The sequence below is a fragment of the Triturus cristatus genome, chromosome 6, assembly GCF_964204655.1.
Source record: "Triturus cristatus chromosome 6, aTriCri1.1, whole genome shotgun sequence".
Classification (NCBI taxonomy): Eukaryota; Metazoa; Chordata; class Amphibia; order Caudata; family Salamandridae; genus Triturus; species Triturus cristatus.
Genome location: NC_140589.1, coordinates 613637506 through 613660970, shown reverse-complemented (window position 1 = coordinate 613660970; position 23465 = coordinate 613637506). Strand labels below are relative to the sequence as shown.

Genomic DNA, 23465 nt, shown 5'->3' with positions numbered 1-23465 from the left:
CTTCATTGGCTCCCAATTCTGCAGAGGGTCCACTTCAAATCCCTCTGTGTCGTGTTCAAGGCACTGCATGGTCTAAGGCCAATACCGTTGCAGAATAAATTCAGCTGGTATGCTCCCACTCGCTGTCTTCGGTCCTCCTCAGCTAACTGGGTGAAAGTACCAATGGTCAGAAGAGCTAAACTGGGGGGGGCAAGCTTTTAGTGTTGCTGCTGCAAGGCTCTGGAATAGCCTACCCCCGGAGTTGCGACAGATGAAAGATCTTCTGCCGTTCAGAAAGAAAATAAAAACTTGGCTCTTTCCAAGAGTATAATGCCATTTCCGCCCTTTGCCACAAGCTTTTTTTCCGTCTCTCAGTGCCAGGATACCCGGCGGGTGGCAGTGCGCTCTACAAATATTCTTTACATTACATTACATGCACTGCAGATGTATGACTAAAACTTCATTATCTCACTACTGACTGGGAAAGAAAGGGGAGAGGTGTGGACTTAAAGAGATTCCGACAACAAGCTGGATGGAAGTTTAGAGTATGCAAAAGTAATCATGGTCTTTGAATATACCAATGTGCCTGTGAAGCAATGGATTTCGTAAGTTTAACTTTTTCTTTATGTTTGAGGTATAATTGACTTGACGATGACATGATGGGAGAGATTTTGCGCACTGAATTGAGCATATTGCTTCTGTTGTAAAATCCAATTAGGTGCATTTGCAACAAAAATAATGTGAGGAGTTCTCTAGTTTCTGTTTCTTCATAGATGAAGTGAATTAGATCAAACACTCTCTCTTACCAATACAATAATTAAAATACATACACAGATTCACTTCATTTATGACAATAAGTGAAAAATCACAACAATACATTACAGAACAAAATGAGATCACCCCACTCATCAATCACTCTCTATAGCTCATACATCACTCACATGCACTTGTTAGACTTGCCCCTTTTTGCAGGGTCATCCCTGAACTTTTTGTCTTCCTCCTGGCATTTTTTCGGACCTGGTGTTGGTGGTTTTAGGACTCTGGGCACTTTATCACTGCTGTCCAGTGTAAAGTTCATGTGCTCTCTATGGTAAGATTGGTCTACACCTCTTTGGCGTATTTAATTTACCTATCAGTCACTTGTAAAGCGGTATCTCATATACCCCGGGCCAGTAAATTAAAAGCTACTGGTGGGCTTGCAGCGCTGATTGCGCCACCCACCAAAGTAGCCTTTCAAACCTGTCTCAGGCCTCTGCAATTTCAGGGCCTGCACGCGCAGTTTACTGCCGCTGTGACATGGCACATAAAGTGGGTGCCACAGTTGTGACTCCCCTATAACTACATATTAGTCACCCCTAAGGTAGGCCCTAGCTAGCCCTATGGGCAGGGTGCACTGTAGCTAACATTTAGGACTTGTGCCTTAACTGTGAGGCATGTCCTGGTAGTGACAAACAGCCATTTTGGTTTTTCACTCCTGTGAGGCTGCCCTCTCTTAGAAATGCATTGGGGATTCCCAGATATGTGTTTCAGTGGTAATTCCTGACGATGAGAGGAGCGGCGTGGTCAAGTTTGGTATATTTGGAATAGTAGTAATACATGCTGCGTAATGGTGTTCGCAGATTTATTATCACTATTTTAGAAATGCCACTTTTAGAATTAGGCATTTCTGTGTGTTATGTGTCTTTGTGCCTGCCTGTTGTGTATTGCATGTCTGGCTCTGGAGTGACAGGGGCTGGGGAGGTGCAGTGGCTTCAGAGAGGCTGGGCGAGTCAGTGCTAGACTGAATAGGCCGATCTGCATTTGGAGTAGTGGGAGGAGTAGCACCTGGACCTGAATGGGATGTGCCTGCCTTACACAATGCTGGCTCCGCCCCCCTGTGGTGTGCTGGGGCCAGAGCCTACACTAACAAAGGAGGTTGTTGTGCACTGTAGATAAAATGTTTAAGTGCCCCCCCCCCCCCCAGAACTGGTTTGGACCGGGCGCCCAGCCCTGTGCCAGGAGGAGAACAAAGACGTGATGGGGTATAAGTGTTGGGGCTGTGACCCCATGAAAGGGTGCTTTTTGAGCTTGCTTGGAACAGGAGACAGCGTGGGACCAGGAGGAACCGCCATGGACCTGAGCTGCAGGAAGTGCTGACCTGCTGCCTTTCTAGAGCTAGGGGGGGGAACCACCACTCTACCTAAGGGAATCCTTGTGCTGGCCTCTCTGGGGACACTTTGCTGGTGTGCCCCTGTGGTCTCCCGTGACTTGTGGCTTGTCCCACATGATTTGTGGCAGCGCGCGGTGAGCGTTGGGTTAAGCGCCTCATGTATCTCCCCGCACCGAAGTGCGTGTACTGTACAGCAGGGGAGTTCTGCAGACGTTCCCGTGCTGTTTTGATCCCGTCTACAAGGAAGTACCAGGTGGGAGCCCACCCGCATTGTTGTGACAAAAAGCGCATCATGAGTGCTTCACCTTTTGCATGTTGTAGCCTGAGAGGTGGGCTCCTGCCTCAATGCGCACCGTGAGTGCTTCATGTCCTAAGTGCCCTGGTGCTTTCATGCCAAACTGCCTCTGTGGCTGGAGCAACTGGCAGCAGGCACCGTCGTGCCGTGTCGAAGAAGGAGTTGACGGAGATTTTGCTCTGTAATCCCCAACGTGCCAGAAGTCAGGCAAGGCTGAGCCTGGTTGTGGGCAGTACTCCGCCGGTCAGAGAGACAGGAAGTCAGGCAAAGGATGCCTGTTTGTGGGCGGGGGTCCAGTGGTCGAGGAGAGCCCCGTGTATGGTCTGAGACTGCCAACGGAAGAAGGGCGGAGCCCCCGGTGAAGGGCCCTTTTGCCTGCGTCTGCACCGGAGCCTCACGGGCTCCATTCCACAACTTCCCACCTCCCCCGCCTGGTAGAGGGAGTGGCGGGCCGCCTGCAGCAAACATTCTCTCAGGTTAGTGGTACCGGGGGGGGTGCCTCCCACGAAGAGGGGGTCGCCCAACGTTGGACCCGTGTCTGCGGGTTGAGGTCCCGTTGCGGACCTGTTGGGGGCATTGTTTGTGCTACACCTGCAACTGGGGTCTAAATTTGGAAGCCTTGTGCCAAAGGAGGCCAAAAGGATCACCACCACCCCCTACGGGGTAGGGCTGGCATGGCCTGGAAGGTTCCTGGTGATTCAGGACTTCTGGACATGCCTGGTGACTATTAGGATGCATGATGGATTGCGTGTCTACCAAATGAGTTATGCCCTGATATGATGGACATGTCTCTTATGCCTTGTTATGACAGGGTAATGAGTCCTTTTACAGGACCTGCAGGAGGCGTACAGTGATGGTATAAAAGTATGTAATGCCTGATGCATTCATAGAGTGTGCATGGTGGTACTGTAATTCACTAGTGCTATAATGTTTATGCCTCATGCCTGATGATCTGTGCAAAATGTGTATATGCTACGTATAGTGTCTACCAGTACTGGTTCCTTTCACTAACTGAGTTGTGATGTTATGACAGTGGCCCGATTGGCCCTGTAGTGTATATAATTCCCTGTAAAGTCATACCTAGTGGCAGGTGGCACAGTGTATATAAGTGATTGCATTCTAATGTGTTTTATGAGTAATATAAAGGCCATTGTTGATATAACCTTGTGTTTTTTTTTGTGGTGTGCCTAGTGTGTCGCAGCTGGGATAAGCCTGACTGCTCGTACCAAGCTACAAAGGGGGTGAGCAGGGGTTATCTTCAGTGTGTAACTCCATCACCCTGACTGGAGTGGTGGTTTCTGCGTGGCTTAGGGCCTTGCCCTAGCCATCCAGAAATCCCATTTCTAACAGTACTCCATATATACAAATCCTTCAAAGCCTCAGAACACATAATCTTGAAATGACAACAAAGGAGGACATTCTTGTTTTAGCCTTCCATTGAAATGTCATTAACTGGGTTTGTTCGACAAATTGGTAAGCACAAGTTTCGGTGGAACGCAAATACTTTGAACCACCTTCAGGGCCTAACACTCTTTAAAGTTCTTTATACACGCAATCCGACAAGAGGGGTAAACTAGTTGTCAAGGTCTTTATCTCTAAATAGCTACAACTGCATGGCCACTTTGCTTTAAATTTCCAATATTTCAACAGTCTCCATTGTGTCTTTTCATGAATCAAAAGTGTATCCCCACTCGTGGTCCAGCTTCTACATCAAATACTGTTTGGATCCATTCAGGTATCCTTAGGGTCAGCGGGGAATGGCTGATGAGTTCATAAGCCAGATCCCGCTGACCCTGAGGACACAGGTCATTTGAAAATTCAAGTAAAGCGGCTATACGCTTGTAGCTATTTAAATTTAAATATTTTGTGTTCTGGGGTTTCGAAGGATTTGTTTACTTTTCTTTAGTCTAATAATTCATTATTTTCTCCTGGCATTTTAACTGCATATCCTCATATCCTTAGCAAATAAATGACTTTAGCACAACATGAAGGTGCTCCGAATGACTATGAGAATGCTGGAACAGGTATTTCAACAATTCTGAAGGGAGACTCGTGTGTATCCAGGCTTGTGGAAAAGGAAATATACACAAGGCATAAGCAATAATTTACAATCATACTTCTTTTAGTTTTTTAAAGATATTTTAAAATGCATGGCACTTCCAAAGTAACAGGAATGCCTGCATGATGATTTCTTGACCTCACAATCTGGTGAGTCACAAATTGTAACAAAAATAGAAGGTCTACTGTTGACAACAAAAGGAGTTTGATTGTGAGAATGACTGAAGGGCTTGCTGTTATGGTAACCATAAAGACCAGTAAGAATGTGGTATGCAGCAGCGGATGCAAAGTACGACTTAGGTCTAACGCATGGCCTTGAGTGATTTGAATCCAACACTATTGACAGTAGATAGTTCGAGTACCACTTGGGTGAGCGATGCACTGAGGTTAGATAAATACTTTCTGAGACTATTAGGTACTTACAATGTTTTCATTTTTATTAATTCATGCTGCTTATATGTTGCTCTAGATATTGTACTTTCTGATTTTTTTGGGAGAATTATATTTATCCATATCATCCTGAAGAAGGTGGTTACACAGTTAATCTCACCGAAATGCATCGACGTACTTTGTGTGCAGAATCTGCTCAACATTGGTATACCAGAGATGATAAAGTGTTTGATTCATCAGGAATCTTGATAGATTATCACAATGGATCACCATCAGTTAAATAGACATATTTGCATTTTATTTTTTTCTTCTCTGTTACTCTTATTCGTAATCTTTCTGTTACCTTTGTTGGTCGTTTTTTTTGCGCAGTATTGGGGTGGTTTTCATAATGAGATTGTTGATATTTCGTGATGCAAAAAATGTTTTAATGCAACACCAGCTCACAGACTTTGTATGTTGATTACATGATTACGGATATTGTGTTGGATAACACTCCATTAAAGCTTTGTGCATTTTCATATCCTTGTGGTGCTCTTTTTGGTGAGAAAGAACAATTTAAAATCAGTATGCTTGTCGACTGACTGATTTAGCTTGATTTGCTGATGTATATATGGTATGATGAACAAGTTTCTTACCTTCACTAACACCTCTTATCTGGTAAAGACTATTTCTAGCCGCAGATTCCTTACCTTAAAATTTCCCCAGGCATCAGACTTGATCTGGAAGAATTTTCGTTAGCAGTACCCCTGCATGCTGGAAGGAGGCATTGATCAGCTACCCATGACATTCGCGGCACCTATATAGGAGCCACCTTGGCTCACTGACAATCGTTACTTTTCATGACTTTCCACACCAGAAGTGCAGAGCCATAAAAAACACTGACACTGGTGTGGATAAACTAGGGCCCTGAAAGAGATCGGCCCTGACCCTATAAATCTGTCCATAAAGCAGGGAGGATGGATGGGTTGATAAGGAATCTGCGGCTAGATATAGTCTCTACCATATAAGTCATTACTAAAGGGAAGTAATTTGCTAATCTGATAGAAACTTCTAGCTGCAGATTCCTTACTTTAGAATACATACCCACATAATACCATACCCTGTGGGAGGTCTGTGAACCAATTAACACAAGGAAGTCCTGTAGGACCGAATGGGCGAAGTGCTCATCACTACAGACCTGACTGTCCAGACAGTAGTGTTAGGTGAAAATGTGCAGAGAAACCCACGTTGCTGCCAAACAGATGTCCAGGACCGGAACTCCACATGCTAACGCAGTGGTGGCAGCTTTAGCTTTGGTGGGATGAGTTCACAAGCCTTTAGGAGGTTGCTTCTTGGCCAATGTGTAGTAGATTGTGATGCAAAGCATGACCCAGCGAGAGATGGTTCGCCTCTGCACCATCCAACCTTTCTTTGCACCTACATAGCCCACAAAGAGTTGATCCTCCACCCCAAACTCTTGTGTGCGATTAAGATAGAATGGCAATGCTCTTTTTAGATCCAGATGATGGAGTCGCTCCTCTTCTTTAGAGGTTGTGTGAAGGAGCAGGCAGGGTGATCATCGATTGGCCTACATGGAATGGGGTGACCACTTTTGGCAGAAAAGAGGCTCTTGTGCGAAGTACCACTTTGTCAGGGTAGACTGAGAGGTAAGGCAGCTTAGATAAGGCCTGCATCTCACTCCCTCTACGCGCAGATGTAATTGCCACCAAGAAGGCTGTTTTTAGTGTGTGAAGCCTGAGGGACAATTGTGGAGAGACTTGAAAAGAGGACACATAAAATAACTGAGAACTAAATTGAGGTCCCACTGGGGCATAATAAATGTTGAAGGGGGAAGAGGTGGACGAGACCCTTCAAAAGCCTATGTACAATAGAATTTTTAATCAAAGAGGATTGGCCAGGCAGCCGCAAGAAGGCAGACAGTGCAGAGAGATATCCCTTAAGAATGCCACGAGCAGAGCTGTGCTGAGCAAGAGAAAGAATAAAGAACAAGGCTTCAGAAAGGGGAGCAGAAAGGGGATTAACTGATTTTTCTTGCACACTATGCCACAAATTTCTTCCAATGGCAGGGATATACTACCTTGGTGGAGGGACGCCCGGTTGCCAAAATGACATTACAGACTTCAATAGGAAAGTCGAAAGCTGTCAACTGACACCCCTAAATCTCCATGCAGATAGGGGGAGAATGGACAGGTTTGGGCGGAGGATCCTCCTCTGCTACTGCGACAGAAGAGCCTGCTGAAGGGGCAGCCTGATCAGAGGATTGATGGCCATGCTTAGGAACTCGAGATACCAGACTCTCTGTGCTCAGTACGGAGCCACAATATTGACTTGGGCCCGGTTGCACCGATTTTCTTGAGAACTCTGGGCAAAAGTGGCATGGGTGGAAAGGTACACAGGAGGCCTGAGCTCCACTTGAGATGAAAAGCATCTACGAGCAAGAGCCACCTTGGAAACACCAAGAAGCAAAGCTGCTGACATTGCGCATTCTCGACGGAGGCAAACAGATCTAACCAAGGCTCCCCCACTTCTGGAAGAGATCTCGCACCACCTAACGATGAAGGCGTCATTCATGATCCGCTAGACATCGATGGCTGAGTTTGTTCGCTCTGGCATTTAGGGAACCTGCCAGATATTGACCCACCAATTATATGACTTGCTGTTCCAGCTATGTCCAGAGGAGCAGGGCCTCTTGACAGAGGGTCCATGACCCCATCGTGCCCTTCTCCAGTAGGCTGATGCAGATTCAGAGATCCGCTGGAGACCAGAGTCCTCTGTTCTCCACCTCTCCCAGATGGCCGCCCTATCCCAGGAGTGACGCATCTGTCACTAGTATCAGCCCTGGTTAGGGAAGGGAGAGGGGTCTATCACTGACCCAATCACAGTTCGTAAGCCACCACTGCAGGTCCTTTCGAGTTCCCACCAAGTTTGCACCATTTTGGAGAGGTTTTCCAGATGCTCTGCCCATTGAAACTTCAAGCCCCAGTGCAGAGCCCGCATATGCCATTGGGCATATGTCACAAGCAGGATGCAGGAGGCCATGAGTCCCAAGAGCCTTAGGGTAAGCCTCACTGAAATCCAGGATAGAGGCTGAAACATCTGTATTAAAGCCTGATTATTCTGGACCTCTCAACTGCCCTGTGTCCAGAACAGCATCTGAGGGGGAGTCAGGTTGACTTTGGCACATTGATAGTGGACCCCAGTGAGTGCAAGAGGTTTGTCGTAGTCTGGAGGTTGGAGACGACAACAGTGGGCGAGCCGCCTTCAATAGCCCGTCATTGAGCTAGGGGAAGACTTGCACCCCTGATCTTCGCAGATGAGCTGCGACCACTGCCATCACCTAGGTACACACCTCAGGGGCGCTGGTAAGGACAAAGGGGAGCAAGGTGAATTGAAAGTGCTTGTGGCGCCTGTTAACTGCAGATAGCACCAGTTGGCAGGTAGGACAGGAACGAGGAAACAGGCGACCTGTAAGACCAACGCTACCATCCAGTCTCCTCGGTCGAGGGCAGACAAGCCCTGAGAAAGTGTGAGCATTTTGAATTCCTCCTTCTTGAGGAAGAAGTTCAGGGCTCGTAGATCTAGGATAGGATGAAGGCCTTTGTCCTTTTTGGGGACCAGAAAATAGTAGGAATAGCAACCAAAGCCTATTTCTGGAACTGGAACCCTCTCTGTGGATCCCATAACAAAGAGAGCTATGACTTCCTCACGGAGCAAGGATAGATGATCCTCCGCCAGCCGGTCGTGAGATGGAGGCATGGGTAGTCTTGATGGGGAGGGAGTGTCCCCTTCAGGCCATCTGCAAAACCCACCTGTCCTACGTTAGGGATTGCTAGTGGGGCAGGCGATGGCGAATCCTACCACCAACTGGATGCCCATGATCATAAAGGGGCAGATTAGGAGGGCGTGGAGGCTGCAGCTGCCAGGGGGTGGGTTGGGGGGGAGGTGGGTGGTGGATGAACCAGACCGCTGGCTACCTAAACGTGTGGGTACCACGCCCTCATCCACAGAGAGGCTGGGGAGCATGTGTGGCTCAGTGGCTGGGAGGAAATAGGTGCAGTAGGAAGCACCTTGCGTAGCCACGAAAGGATCGAAAGGCAGATTGGGGGTGACATGGGGCTGCCATAGCCCACGAGTCCTTAAAGCGCTCCAGCGCTGCATCTGCCTTGTCTACGAAAAGATGGGTGCCATTGAAGGGCATGTCCTTAAAGGAAGCTTGGACAGCCTCCGAAAAGCCAGTCATCCTCAGCCAGGTGTGGCACCTCATTGTTGATGAAACCGCTCTGCCCAGTGAGTTGGTTGTGTCCAATGCACAGCGAATTGTGAACTTTTCTGCATCTCTCTAGTCGGCAACAGCCTGGGAGAGGATGGCCGGTGCCTCCTTCAAGACCTGTGGCAGCACTTGCGCAATCATGTCCTACAGAGTGTGGGAATAACGCCGCAAAAGGCATACGTTGTTCACAGACCACAATGCTACGCATGCGGAAGAAAACATTTTCTTCCCCATAGAGTCCAGACTCTTTCATTCCCTGTCCGTGAGAGCGGTAGAGAATGAGCCCTGGGAAGCTGAGGCTTGGACCACCAAGCTCTCTGGGGTAGGGTGTTGGTTGAGGAAATGTTGGTCTCCCGGAGTGGGGCTATGGCAGTGGACGATCGTCCTATTAACAGGAGCCCCTGTTGTGGGTTTGGACCACGACCTTCCCTGGTGCAGGTCCCGATGCTGATGCTCCTGGTACCACCGGCACCCACCGGCTAGCTCTGATACGGAGCTAGAGGGACATCGGCCAACGCTAGTGGAACCTTTGCTAGATCGGAGCCTGAGCCCTATTCCCATGGGCTAGTATTCAAAGAGAAATGGGAGGGGTCGCTGAGCCCTGAGGAATACCAGCCATATGTAGAACATGCTAATATGGACTGGTGTGAGGAACTGAATGAAGCCAGTGAACTGGATACTTATGAAGATACTGGCATGCTTTCTTCCAACAGGATGTCAGTGATGGCATCATTGAACCGGAGTAAAAGTTTGGATGAGGAGACTCGTGGTTTCAGCACTTCCGTCAAGATGTTGGTCTTGACTGCTACTGAAGACAATTGAAGGTCAAGGGCCTCCGCCACACTCTGCACCACCTTGCATATGAGGTTCCCTTCTCCATAGCCATAGTAAGGAAAGAAAGCATAGGGTTCAGGCTCCGATCTAGCAAAGGTTCCGCTAGCATTGGGCGACGTCCCTCTAGCTCCCTGTCAGAGCTAGCCGGTGGGTGCCGGTGGCACCAGGAGCATCAGCATCGGGACCTGCACCAGAGAAGGTCGTGATGGTATGACACACGTTGGTCCGGAACCAGGAATGGATCCCTGATGGCCCGCCGGAACTGCCAGCACGGAACCAGATGGGGCCCCCTCCATTAGGCGGGGCTTGCCCAGGATCCCAGAAAGTTGGAGAGGTGTGGAGTTGACCTAGGTGCAGGCTCTGAAGAACCAGACCTCGAGTGCCAATGCTCCCTTGTCGCATTGGCCAATAGACAAGGAAAAGTCAAAGACCGTTTCATGAATGTCCCGAGGACTTGGAGTGGGATAATGACGACTTCGAGCTCCGCAAACAGTCCAGAGACCTTCCCCTTGACCAGGGCCTCGATTTTTGCTAAGCCACATTCTGGGCCGCCATTAGCTTCAAGAACCGCTCCCTCAAAGCCTTCGGGTTTATGGCACAGCAATTGCAGCACAACTTTGTGTTGGTATCGCGCTTGAGACACCACAGACAGACGAGATGCGGTTCCGTCACTAACAATGGCTGGTGACAAACCCTGCAGGGCTTAAAACCTGTCTTTCTGGATGACATAATCTACTCACACCTGAGAAAAAACCCCCAAACACTTGACAAAACGCTTAAAAAATCCAGTCAAAAAATGCCTGAGGAGCAGTTCTTCTCCGGATCAGCGGGGAAAGCAAAGAAGTGACATCAGCACGCTGAGGTGGCACCTATATAGGTGCTGTGGATATCACTTTTGGTGCAGACTATGCCAATGATGCACATGGAGCCGATTGATGCCACCTACCTGCGCACAGGCGTCCTACTCACGAAAAATCTTCTGGATCCAGTCTGATGCCTGGAAAATTCTAAGGTAAGAAATATGCAGCTAGAAGTCTCTATCAGATATATAGCTTCGCCAAAAGGAATATCTTTATTTTACTGTTTCAAACGGTGCTCTGTTCCCTAGTTTGTGGGGCCCCTCTTGTTTTTGATTGACGGTAAAAACACCCTAGAAATAGAAGTAACGTTATAGTTAGGTGTGATAAAAAGAACTTTTTTTTAAACCTTAGTAATTCACAAAACAAAACAAAGCTTGAAGTAACATTATACTTAGGTGAATATGTCAGTGACAACATTAATGTTCTGAACTAAAAAAAAAACACAGAAGTTTAACAGTTATAGTTAGCAGAGCTGACTATAAGTTGCACCTTCACCATGCACTGCTTAAGACCTCACATATGACATCACTCATGACATGTTCTATGACATCATTTATGACATCACTGATGATATCCCAAATTACATCATTGACGACATCATCCAAGCTTCTTTTGCACACATTGCTCTATAAACTAGTATGACATTAAAGGCCTGAAAGTAAGTACATTGACCATTTCAGTGCTAAGAGGATCATCCTACCTAGAGATGTAGTTAAACCTTGGATCCCCAATGAAAGTGGCAGCAATGAACAGAAGGTATACTGAAAATCTTACTACCAAGTCATCAAAAGGGCATTGCCTTTTGACCAAGTGTCCTGGATGCGAATTGTTTGAATGTGCTATTTTTTGCAGTTGCAAAGAGGTCTATAGAAGGTGCATCTTGCTCTTTCAAGATATCAGAAAGATCGTAATTTGGCACTAACTCACAACTCTCTTCGTACCATCTGCTTAAGAAGTGTGCTTGAGAGCTCACTGACCCTCAGATATGTATTGCTGTCAACTGTAGTTGCCTTCCTTATGTCCAAGGCCAGATAGTTTGTTTTTCCATTGATAATGTTCTGGATTTCCCTACTTATTGATGCAAAACATGCCGGCCATTTTGTGCATTTAAATACTAATTGATGTGCATGCTTTTAGAGATGGAAAGAAGGATTTGAGAGAAAGGTGAATGACTCTCAATTCCAATAGATTTATATGATAATGTTGCTCCTTTACTAACTATTGTGCTTGGATGGTGAGATGATCCAGATGGGCACCCCAACCAATAAGAGAAGCATCTGTGATAACTGTTTGTTCTGGTTTCTGTTTTTGAAACCGAACTCCTGCATTGTTTGACCTTCTGTTGGATGCTTGCCTTTAATATAATGCCAGCATGCAAAATCTTTCACTTCAGGTATATTTGTATAATGGACATAATTCTAGAATGAATCTTTTATAACTTTATTTTTTATTAACATTTCTAGTTGGTGCTTTGACAGATGGAGCTAAGTTTTTAAATGAAGAAAGTACCCATGAGATACAATATTTTACAGCCACTTGTCCTTTATGATGAAACAACATGCTTTTAGGTGAAGCAACACCACTACGCCACCGGAGTAAGAAACTAAGGGCGGGGGGCAGGTTGTCCCTGTCTCCCAATACATGTCTTCTCCTTTTGGGGGTTGACGACCCTGAAGTAGTAATCTTAGATTTTGCCCACCTTTTTTGATATTGATATTTCTGCCCCTGTTAATACTACTGGCACGATTGAGAGGGACTGAACCCTCTGTTGGTAAGATGTTCTTTCCCTGGAATTAAATTGTTTGAAGAATATTTTCTTCTCCTGCAGGCCACCTGCACTCATGATTTCTGCCGCATTCTTCATTTTGAGCATTTCATTGTCTGCTTGTTGGCCAAAGATGACTACGTAAACGCCGGAGTGGCTAAATTCAGCTGTGTTTCTGTCTTAAACGACATCAAGCTAAATCAAGCTAAACCAGGGGGATCTTCTGATAGCGACCCAATGAAGTGGAGGCTAGAATTACTGGGCCTACGGCTACACTAATAACTTGGTTGTATATCAGTAAGTTCTCATTTAACTGTTTTAAGTAGTCTTGGTGTCAATGTTTGGGCAAATCATCAACAAAAGACTTCATACAGTCCATGATTTCTCTCTGATATTGACTCAAAAGAGCAGTGGCATTGCATTTTTTAAGCTGCACTTTAACCATACCCACATACCTTTTTGTTTGCTAAGTCCCACTTTTTACTTTCCTTTTCTGGAGGTGCAGTGGTTTCCGGAGCTGATGAAGGTCACCTTCTTACTGAAGTGACCATGATTGAGGCTGGCTTAGGGTCATTTTTCAGAAAGTTCGGATGTTGCTGTGGAGCGTTATATTTCTTTAATAACCTTGATGTAGTTGCCTTAATTGTTGCAGGTGTTAGGATTTTTTTCTGAGCTATATCCAGAAGTCATGGCACCAAAGAGAGCAACGGTTTCAGAGCCGTTCTTGACTGAAGCATTGCAAGGATAAATTTGATGGTTGGTTTTGAACACTCAACAGGAATGTTCAGTTTTGATGCACTTATAACCAATACATCATGAAAGGTGTTAAATCATCCAAAGGGAATACATGAGAACGAGAAGCTGCAGGTAATTTTGGAGTACAAGACGAATGTGTATCATCAAAGTATGAGAAAGAAGATCTAAATGTTGATGGAGAAACATCAGCTCTGTTTTTAAGGAATAGGTCCTCTGTGAGAAGAAAGAGGTCTGGGTGGAAGGAGACATGGAGGAGGCAATGATGTCGTATTGGAAACCATCCTTGGAGGAGAAAACTCAAAAGGACAAATATGTTCCTTGTCTGGATTCACAAAGGGAATAATAGGTCTAATTGGCTTGAATGGCAATGGATGAGGGTCTAGCACTAAAGAAGGCCTCATTGATTGATGGGGCTTGAATATCGTCTGCACCTCAGTTCTTAATTTCTTTATCAATTGCAAGGACAGAGATAGTAACAAGCCTGCCATAGGAGTGCTATGCGATGAATGAGCAGGCGATACGGATAAAGACACCTCAGAAGGGTTCCATGATGGAAACTGTTTTATTTCTGCACTTGAATGAGAAGAATCCACTGTAACATCTGGGATTTCTTTTAATGTTGATGTAGGTGGTTTTGATATCAAGAGGTGATGCTCTTTTGTGGTCAAAGGTTTTATCTATGTCAAATGGTGGCATCAGTAACACAGGCTGCCACTGAAATATCAAGAGGGAAAGGGATCAGTGATGAGGCTTTGCCATCAACAAAGATCTTCTAGTCTCCAAGGACACTGTCTTCAATGCCAGCGAGACAGTTTGGCATGTAGATCGATGACTCTTGTCTTTATGCCTATGGTGAGAAGGTGTAGAACCTGCATTACAGAGTGAACATGTAGGTGATGAGGCTCTTGGAGTAAACTGAGATGATAGTCTTTATGTCAACATTGAATGAAATCTAGAGTAATGGCATTCATGATGAAAATGCTTGCCTCACATTTTCTCTGAGGATCACTCTCATTAGAGGTCCTTACCAGAGTGTGCCTTCTTTGCAGAAGATGCCTGAGTAGTTATCTCATCATGCAGATTTCTCATATTCCTCTCCTCCTCAACTTGTCATGTTCTCAAGTATCCCTCAAAGTCTGATGCCCTCATTGTTCTTTTAGACATTTTCAGGCAGATGCTACACTCTTTTAACAGTACGATATGGAGGAAGGCATACCACACAGAGTTTGTGAGTGTCTGAGACTGCTTTCTTTTCACCACAGAAGGGCCCTTCTAAAAAAGAGAAGATATTTAGAGCAGAACATATTCCAAAAGGTGGCAAAGAGTTATCACATTTGACAGAAAGGTATTAAAAATGTAGGGTGAAAAATCAAATAATGCCTATGAAGACCAATTTACACAGAAACAAGTATATAATCTCTTGCGAGTGCTCAGATCCTTCTCACAGGAGCTGGAAAAAAAATGATTGAGTGAAGAAAACGGCCAGTACAATGTATTATGGGTAGAGGAATCTATTGGTATTCCTAAAAGGACAGGACTCACTTCACTCTGTTTGCAGTAAAAGTCTATGAGCTTACATTTTTCTCAATTTCACATTTTAACCTGCCTTTGCACCTAAGATTTCGCAACGTGGTTTTACAATGTTGGCAGAGTGAACCTGTTTGGTTGATGTAAAAATGCGACTTCTGGTAGACAGCCCAATTCAGATACATCAGAATCATATGATGAATATCTGTGATCCTCTAAAGAGGAGAAGAAAAAGCCTTCCTGCAGGTTGTATCCAATACCACACCTATAAAGGTCAACCTAAGTATGGGGATGAGGTAGGATATCAGAACAATACTGGAAAAGCCCAGGTTGTGCAACATAGTCATAGTGCACTGAAGATGTTAATGACCAGAACAAGGGATCCTGCCTTTATCAGTTAGTTGTCCAGGTACAGAAATACATGGACTCCCAACCTCCTGAGGAGGAAATATATTAATGAGTGCAAATATGTGTTTCTACAGCAACAAGTGTCTCAATCTGTTCTGGACAGGAGTATGTCCAAATTGTGCTACTGCACACAGTGACTGGTGGCCAGTCTCCTCACTGGATTATCGAGAGATTAACAATTGATATTGCTTGAATCTATTTTGCTGTTTTGGGATGGTATACTGACCTTCTCATAGAAAACCTTATAGTCCCCCACAATGGGGAAACCTTGACTTCTGCGAATTTGTGTAGTAGGATGTTGAAGAGGTATCAGTAACCAGGAGACTTTCTGCTACATCATCAGTGCTATATTTGAGAGGACAGTCAATGTAGCATAATATAGTGTTTCCCTTTAAGTTGTCTTTAACCCAATGGATTTGACAGCCTGCATGTATATTACTTTAGTGGGAGTCAGGAAATAACATCCAGATCCTACCAGGCCTGACAACTGTTCTGAAACCAACAGCTGTCCAAATCTGGATTGGATGCCTTGGGATCTCTGTCCCTAGTACTTCCAAGAAACAACTCAACCACATTTGTCTGACATGTGTTTGTCCCAACAGACATCTATACAACCATTTGTTTCCTTTACCTCCGATTATACTATGAGTTGCTTTGGAATTAAAAACTCATCAAAGTTCAAGGTTCAAGGTTCAAAGACACTTTATTCGGATAACATTATATCCATAAAAGCACAAAACACAACAAACAGGTTAAAAATGTGCAAATTAGAGAGTCATAATAAAACCATAGCAGCATACAATATTCAGCAATCTTTAGATTCATAAAAAAATTCATTAATGGAAATCGTAAAAACTCAGGGATTGGACATCATTTGACGTGCTCTGGCTGCAATTCTCAAAAAAGTGCCTGTGCGAAATACCAACTCTTCAACATCCAGGGTAAGTATTCTTAAATAAGCGTGTTCCAAGCTGATGGGCATGTGCTTTTTAAAATACGGAGTTAAAAGCCACTTAATATACTTTAAATAGTATTTACAGAAAATCTAAAAGTGCAGAATAGATTGGCCACTCTGGCCGTCACACAGGCAGGGAATACAATCAAGGTCAGAGTGGTAGCCAAGGGGAAAACATAATACAAATAGTGCCAGCCCTTAAACGAAACAAAAGGCTCCTCTCCCAGTGGCTCATTGGCGGGGTAATGTAATTAGCCAGCGGGTGTGCAGAATTTCCAATTGCCATGTAGCTATAAACAAGGTTTTTTTTTAATTCCTTTTTTAACCTTTCTGCTCTATATAATGAATAGAGCGCACTCCTAAGCTCACTTTTGTTTGCGGCCATTGCTGTGCGAGGATCTGTATAAATACTTCCCTTATTAAGGCTACAGAGGCTCTGATACACCCCTGACAGCCATGGTATGTCTTTCTCTTTCGCACATCCTATACAGTCACTAATGATCTCTCTTGTTAGGGATGCGGCTGGGTTTTTCCAGACCGATAACCAGAAAAAGGCAGGGCGAGCCCTATTGAAATCTTCAATAAAATGCAGGTTGAGTTCAGTGTGGCAGGTATATTGGGGTGTGGAGATTGGGACACCTAGTAATTTCCTGCAAAATCTATTATCTTCCTGTTGGATGCAGGTACTATTGGCGAAGCCCCAAACTTCAGCGCCATACGTAGCTGTTGGCACGCATTGGGACTTATATTTTTTTCAAATGCCGCCTGTTCTCTTTGTGCGTGGGAGGCTGAGGATCGAGTTGGAGGCCTTTGAGAACTTGCTCCTGGGGTGAGCCATATGCTCACTCCAGGAGCCGTTAGTAGCAAAGACCACGCCAAGCTAAGTAAAGGTGCTAGTACTCATCAGCTTCTGGTTGCCCACAGATATGGAGCTAAGTTGATGTTTCTTTGGACCACACAACATTATAAAAGACTTTTCAAAATGAGTGCGTAAGTCCAGGCTCTCCATATGGTTGACAAAGCCCTGCACTAGCATATGTGAGGAATTCGGAGTGCGGCCTTTAAGGACCGCATCATCCGCATAGAGAAGTACTGGGAGTGGTTTCCCATTAATTTTTGGGACATCTTGGGTTAATGATTTTAAAGTTTTATTCAGTCCATTGATGTAGATAATAAAAAGAAGAGGGCTACAACGCAACCCTGTCTGACCCCCCCTACCCACATCAATGGCTTCGGAAACCTCACCACCGCAACCAATCGCCACCCGGGCTTTAAGATCTTTGTGCAGGTGTGCCAAGAAATACACCAGGGGCTCATCCAATCCATATGTCAGCAGGATAGACCAGAGCTTCGACCTATTAACAAGGTCAAAAGCTGAGGTCCAGTCCATAAAGGCCAGATAGATTGGAGAGACCCACGCAATGGTGTGTATTTGCCCATGAATAAATGAAGATTGAGGCATTGTTCGTTGGTGCCCACCTTACTACGGAAGCCCAGTTGACAAGGATCTAAAATTCCATTTTCCTCAGACCACTCTAAAATCTTATTGTATAGGACTCTACCTAAAATATTTAAGGTATTGTCAATTAGGGAGATAGGCCTATAACAATTGGGTTGAGAATGATCCCCTTTTTTAAAAATCGTAACGATAATGCTTGTGGACCAGGAGCTGGGTAATGGAGCATGCATTAGGTTGTTAAAAACTTTTAAAAGTAGGAGCGCCCAAAAGTCGGGCTTGTATTTAATAACATCGATGGGTAGACCATTTGGTCCAGGGGCTTTATTGCCCACGCTCTGATTGATCGCTTCTTCCACCTCAGGTAGGGTCATCTGTATTCTGGTTAGTGGTCCCAACACAAAGAGGTCTATCTCTTTTGCGGGTGCTGCATAAATATCTGTAAAGTGCTTTTCCCAGGACTCGCTCGCGATGGTGCAGCTTGTGGGGGTGAGAAGCTGCCCCACAGATCGCAAGTCCCTCACAGCTGACCAGAATGTATCACCTTCTTTAGTGTTTGCTGCTACCACTAAGGCTTCCCAACGTTTTTTAAAAATGTTCCCTTTCCAATTCATCTTGGATCAGATGATAAGGCTCTGCGCAATTGTTTGTTGGCCTCAGAGCACTCGTGATCGAACCATCTGGGGTCATGCTTCACACAGGAGGTCGGTCTTGACAAAAGCATTTTTACAGCTGAGCAAAGTTTATTAAAGTCATGAACAGCTTCAGGGAATGGGTCTTGGGCTGATAAACATGAGTTTATAAGGAGCTTGTTTTCCTTTACCACCGTCTAAAACAAATCATTATTATCTACGCCCCTCCATATTAGTATCAAGTTATCAGTGGAGGGTGTTAGATTTCTGGCCCCACATTCAGAGGTGAACATTGGCCGTGGGGCTAGACTCAGCCCTATTCTAATGGGATTATGATCTCATTGGCTCGTGGTAATAACTTCAGCTTCCATTAAGTGGTCGGCGAGGTAGGGGGATATAAAAAAGAAATCTATGATAAAGGAACACCCCCTTCCCCTAAATGTTGGCACAGGGTGGTTATTTGCGTGATTTACTCCAACAATGTCCATGACATTGGTGAAATTGTGCATGCTCAAAAACGTGGCCAACTCAGCGCCTCTACGACAGGTAGAGCTAGAGTTATAAGAACCTGAGCTGTTTAGTCTGTCCATTAGTTTCGCATTGAAATCACCCCCCAAAAGAATACCAGTGTTTTTTGCTGATTCTTGCTGGGAATCGCGATGGGAGATGAAATCAAAGAGCTTCATGAAATTCCTATGGGGGATAGAGTTAAAATCATTGTTATAAAAATTAACCAAATAAAAAGAGACTCTTCTTTTATATAATAAAATTTGGAAGTTACGACTGTTAGTAGGGAGAACCTTGATGCTGCCCCCAGCAGCAATACTGATCACAACAAATAAGCCCCCCAAGGGGCGACCAAATTTGGCACTGGGGGCTAAAATATTACGACAATGAAACCCATTAATGTGTAGGTCTTGGGTAGCCCAGGTCTCCTGAAACATGACTATGTCCTGATCCTCAGAGAGGCATAGCCAGTCCGGGTCACCAAGCCTCTGTTGAAGGCCAGCCACGTTCCATCTCAAAATACTTAAGTCTGTATTGGCCTTAGCTTTAAGTGTGGTAGGCTGATCATCCGGAATATCAGTAGGGCAGGAGGAAGCAAGATCTCGAGGATTTTCCGGGGGACAAGGGCGGTATTCCACTGGAGATATTTGTCAATCCTGTGTGTCCAAATCTGACAAGGCCTGGAATCTATTGGATACAGGAGTTACGTTAAACACATGATCTGTGGGCCTAAATTGTGGTTTGTAAAAATAACCAATCAAAGTTAAATTATGTCTCTGCTCTTAAGTTTTTATTATACGTACATACTTCATTTGCCCTGCACTTCCAGTAAGTAAATAAGGACGAAATTTGTTGTAGAAGTAACATGTCTGAGGGAACGTTGATTGGACGGTATCCCCATTGATCTCTTTTGGGATAACATTCCATTTTGGAGACCAATTCTGGCCAAGGTAATAGGAACTTGCTGCTGCACAGGCATTCCCAATACATGGTTAGATTCTTTGATTGTAATGATCTATAAAAAGAGGGGCCAATCCAGCTTGCAACCGACCCATTTCTTTACTTCTTTTGTGAAAGTTACAGGCAGGATACTACTGAGAAAACTGGAAGACTGGACAGAAAATAATGATATCCTGTCAAACTACAGTATGGCTTTCGTAGAGGCCTGGGGACGATCAAACATGGACCTAATTTAAACCTGCTAATTGGGATGTATATCCAAAACAAAGAGGGACAACTTTATCTGGCATTTGTTGATCTATCAAGTGCATTCAACGGTGTCTAACAAGACAAATTGTGAAAAATACTGTCAGAGCAAGGGTTAGACATGCTAATAATACATTTTCTTGGAGAGATGAACACGGGGAGCAGGCCAGTGTTCGCCCGATCCTGATTGTGCTCTATGCTGCGGCTCATGTCTCATACCCCAATGGACTAATAGTGGTTACTCACTTGTTTTGCTAATTATATACAGGGTTTGGGTCTAAATGTGAATTTTGGAAAAACAAGCATAATGAAATGTGGGGAGAATGTTGCGAAGAGCCGTGATTTTAAGGTTGGGGATGCTAAGTTTTACTCCCTCTTTTCTTACTTGGGGATTCTATTTGAGGCACATAGTACTTGGAAACAGACTGTAGACACTAAAAAGTTACTCTTCATAAAAGCTCCATAAGTGCTGCATAACTTAGCCACTAAACTTGGCAAAAGACATTTGAATGAAATGGTTACTATACAAACCTAAGTGTGTGTCTGTGGCATTGTACGGGGCGGGAGTATGGGATATACCAACATTAATCGCCTCCAACTGGCAGAGAACGCCTTTTTCATGAACCTTCTTTCTGTTCCTAAGAGCTGTTCCTCTTGTGTGTCACACAGAACTTGGGTCCCCATTTTTATCTGATTTGATTAGAATTCAGCCAATGTTATTATGGCATATGATCTGGACTTACGAAGACAGCTTTAAATCGAAATATTATTAACGACTGTCTTAAGGTGTCTTTGTCTCTGCAAATCCCTTTGCTGACATTAATAAAATAGACAATATAAAATGTCTGGAGTTAGGTTGCATTGAATATTTTGAGAACCCGGATACGCTGCACTACATTAGTAGGAGGGAGTTAAAAAAGCAATATTTATCTCTGTTTGAAGAACGTTGGCTATCTGCGGAAGTAGCTGAACCAAGTGTTACCAAAAACAATTGCTGATTGTTACTAATGGTATGCAACCTTATCTTAAATCAGTTAACAATCACCAGCATAGGTTTGTTCTGACATGAATTAGACTTGATATTTTCCATCAATTGGTAACATTTCCTAAAACCAATGATTGGTCCGTCGGTTTAACTAAATGTCCGTGTGACGACGACTTTTACGACCAAAGTACTTTGCATGCAATGTTTTTACACATTTTATAAGATATCTCTGGCTGGAATGTTTTATTCAGCCCATGAACATCATTAGGTCTCGCCTAGCGTTGCAGCGCATGCGCTGATCACTTTGCGAGGCATGCAGTATTCGGTATAGCTGGAAGCTTCGTGGAATCTCTACCCACTCTACACCCATCTTTTTCACTGGCTTGTGTTTCAAATGCTGCCTTCCTATAGGTTGTAGGCTTCTAAGTCCCTCCTTATGACGACCATGTCGTCATTTGTGTCCTTCCATGGCTACCGGCCCCTTTACTGGACGGACTACTTTCCTACCGTGCCCCTTCCTCCCGCAGCCCGATGCCTTCTCGCGGCCGCCACCCCCTCTGTCGTGCCTTGTTGCACGCACGCCGTTTGCAATGCAATAGGTCTCCCGTAAATGCGAGTCCTATTGCATTGCCAATGCTTGTTTTTAACAATGCCGCCCTCCCATATGGTTCTTGCAACAACTAACATCCTTACCAATTTATTGCATGGTATCTATTAATTTGTGGTCTCTGATACACCTTAGCAAAAACTGGATAAGTAGATTATACCAAATATGAAGGGGTGTCTCTCTCTGCTCTGTGCAATACTGCCATGCTACATATTTACCACAATGTTTTTATTCTGATTATATGGCTTTTAAATAACTTGTGTAATACAGTTTTATTGATAATGTATTGATATCGTAATTTATTGTATGTTTTTATGATTTTTAGAAATTCAAATAAAGCAAAGTATTCATTGATCGATAGTGAATGTGGTTACGGTATCTTAAACCTTACCTCCTCTTAGCATACTTCTTGACTGCCCAATCTAACTTCATTTGAAGTCCCAGGAGTCAGAAAAAAGGCCTCAAAACACCATGGCATGAAGACACAAAGAACTTAGAAAGGAAATGCCATGTGTTGGCATGCAATATAATAATGGAAACAGAGTTATCTTTAAAAGGCTTCCTTTTCGATGGTGGCCCCAAAGGGGACAGAACCAGTATAAAAGCTAGTTAGACTGATGCATTTGAACACACCATGAAGTAAAGATATGAACTTGCACAGGACTACTAGGAAAATGCTAAAAGGAATCAAATGATAAGTTAGTACCGCTATTTTCCGATTTCCGCTCGTCGTCACTTTTCACAATTATTCCAGTCAGAAGCTGTTGCAGGACAGCAGCGGGGAAGAGCTGTTCGTGGGTACCCAGGAATGGCTGAAGATTAGCAGTCATATTGCTGAGAACACTGAGCAGTACAATCTCATCCTGAAAGCTATTCCACAAGTTTGAAACCGCAATAAAATGAGGCTGTAAAAAACAAAAAGGCACACATTCATAAGTTGTTTATTGATAAAAACGTCTGAAACAATGAGAACATTTATACCGCCCCTAACCTCAAATGATAATAAAAAAAACCATTTCAAAGCAGAGAAAAGCACGACACATTTCTAAAATGAAAGCACCTTTCAATATTAAAATTTGGGTATAAGGGCTTTTGCTAACCGCAGTACATCACTGTCATCAACCTTAATCCTTGATGAAACCCAGAAAGTCATTTGCACTTATTATTATTATTTTTTAAACTTCATTTTCTTCTTTACGATAAAAACAAAACATCAACAGTACAGCATACAGTGTATTATCTTTCTTTTTGCCTTATTTTTGGCTTGGGTTGCAGCATTGGAGGTGAAACAAGTAAAGCAGGGATACATAATCATCCTTACATACGATACAGTATGGAACGGAGCATGGGGTAGGCCATATACGCCCAGGACACACACTTAGAGCATTTATTCTCCCTGGCCTCCACTTTCATGTTGGTCTTCCTCATCCATCCCGTCCTCCCTACTTTCTGAGGCACTTTGATTGGACTCGCTCCCCATTGCTAGCTGCACTTATTAGTGCAAATTAATGTTTTGGGTTCATTCACAAATCAATTTTCTCACACTTAATATTACATTAGTACAGTGATCAAAGTGGTGGGGTTGGAATCTGAGGGGCACGAAGTGGCCAAACTTTTTTTGTTTTAGAAAAACAGTTCCTCTACTTTTTGTGAAACAACAACTGTCCGGGGACGTTTAATTCTGAGAGCTGAAATGCTTGAGCTGAAATTTAAGGCAGGGAGTCTTCTGTACTGTGAAACCGAGAGAGGGGCAGACAGCTAAACAAGCCTTCCTGCCAGGGTGCCTGCTGTCTGAAAGAAATGCAAATGTGCGCAACTATTTAATC

At 44.3% G+C, this 23465-nt stretch overlaps 1 protein-coding gene across 1 annotated transcript in view; it reads right to left on the bottom strand.

Annotated features, from left to right (window-relative positions):
- Positions 1–23465, bottom strand: part of CFAP206 (cilia and flagella associated protein 206) — a 334518-nt gene that overhangs the window by 136257 nt on the left and 174796 nt on the right. The window contains exon 9 of the mRNA XM_085609221.1: positions 22346–22544. Coding sequence (XP_085465347.1) covers positions 22346–22544 — 199 coding nt within the window. The remainder of the gene's footprint in view (positions 1–22345; positions 22545–23465) is intronic.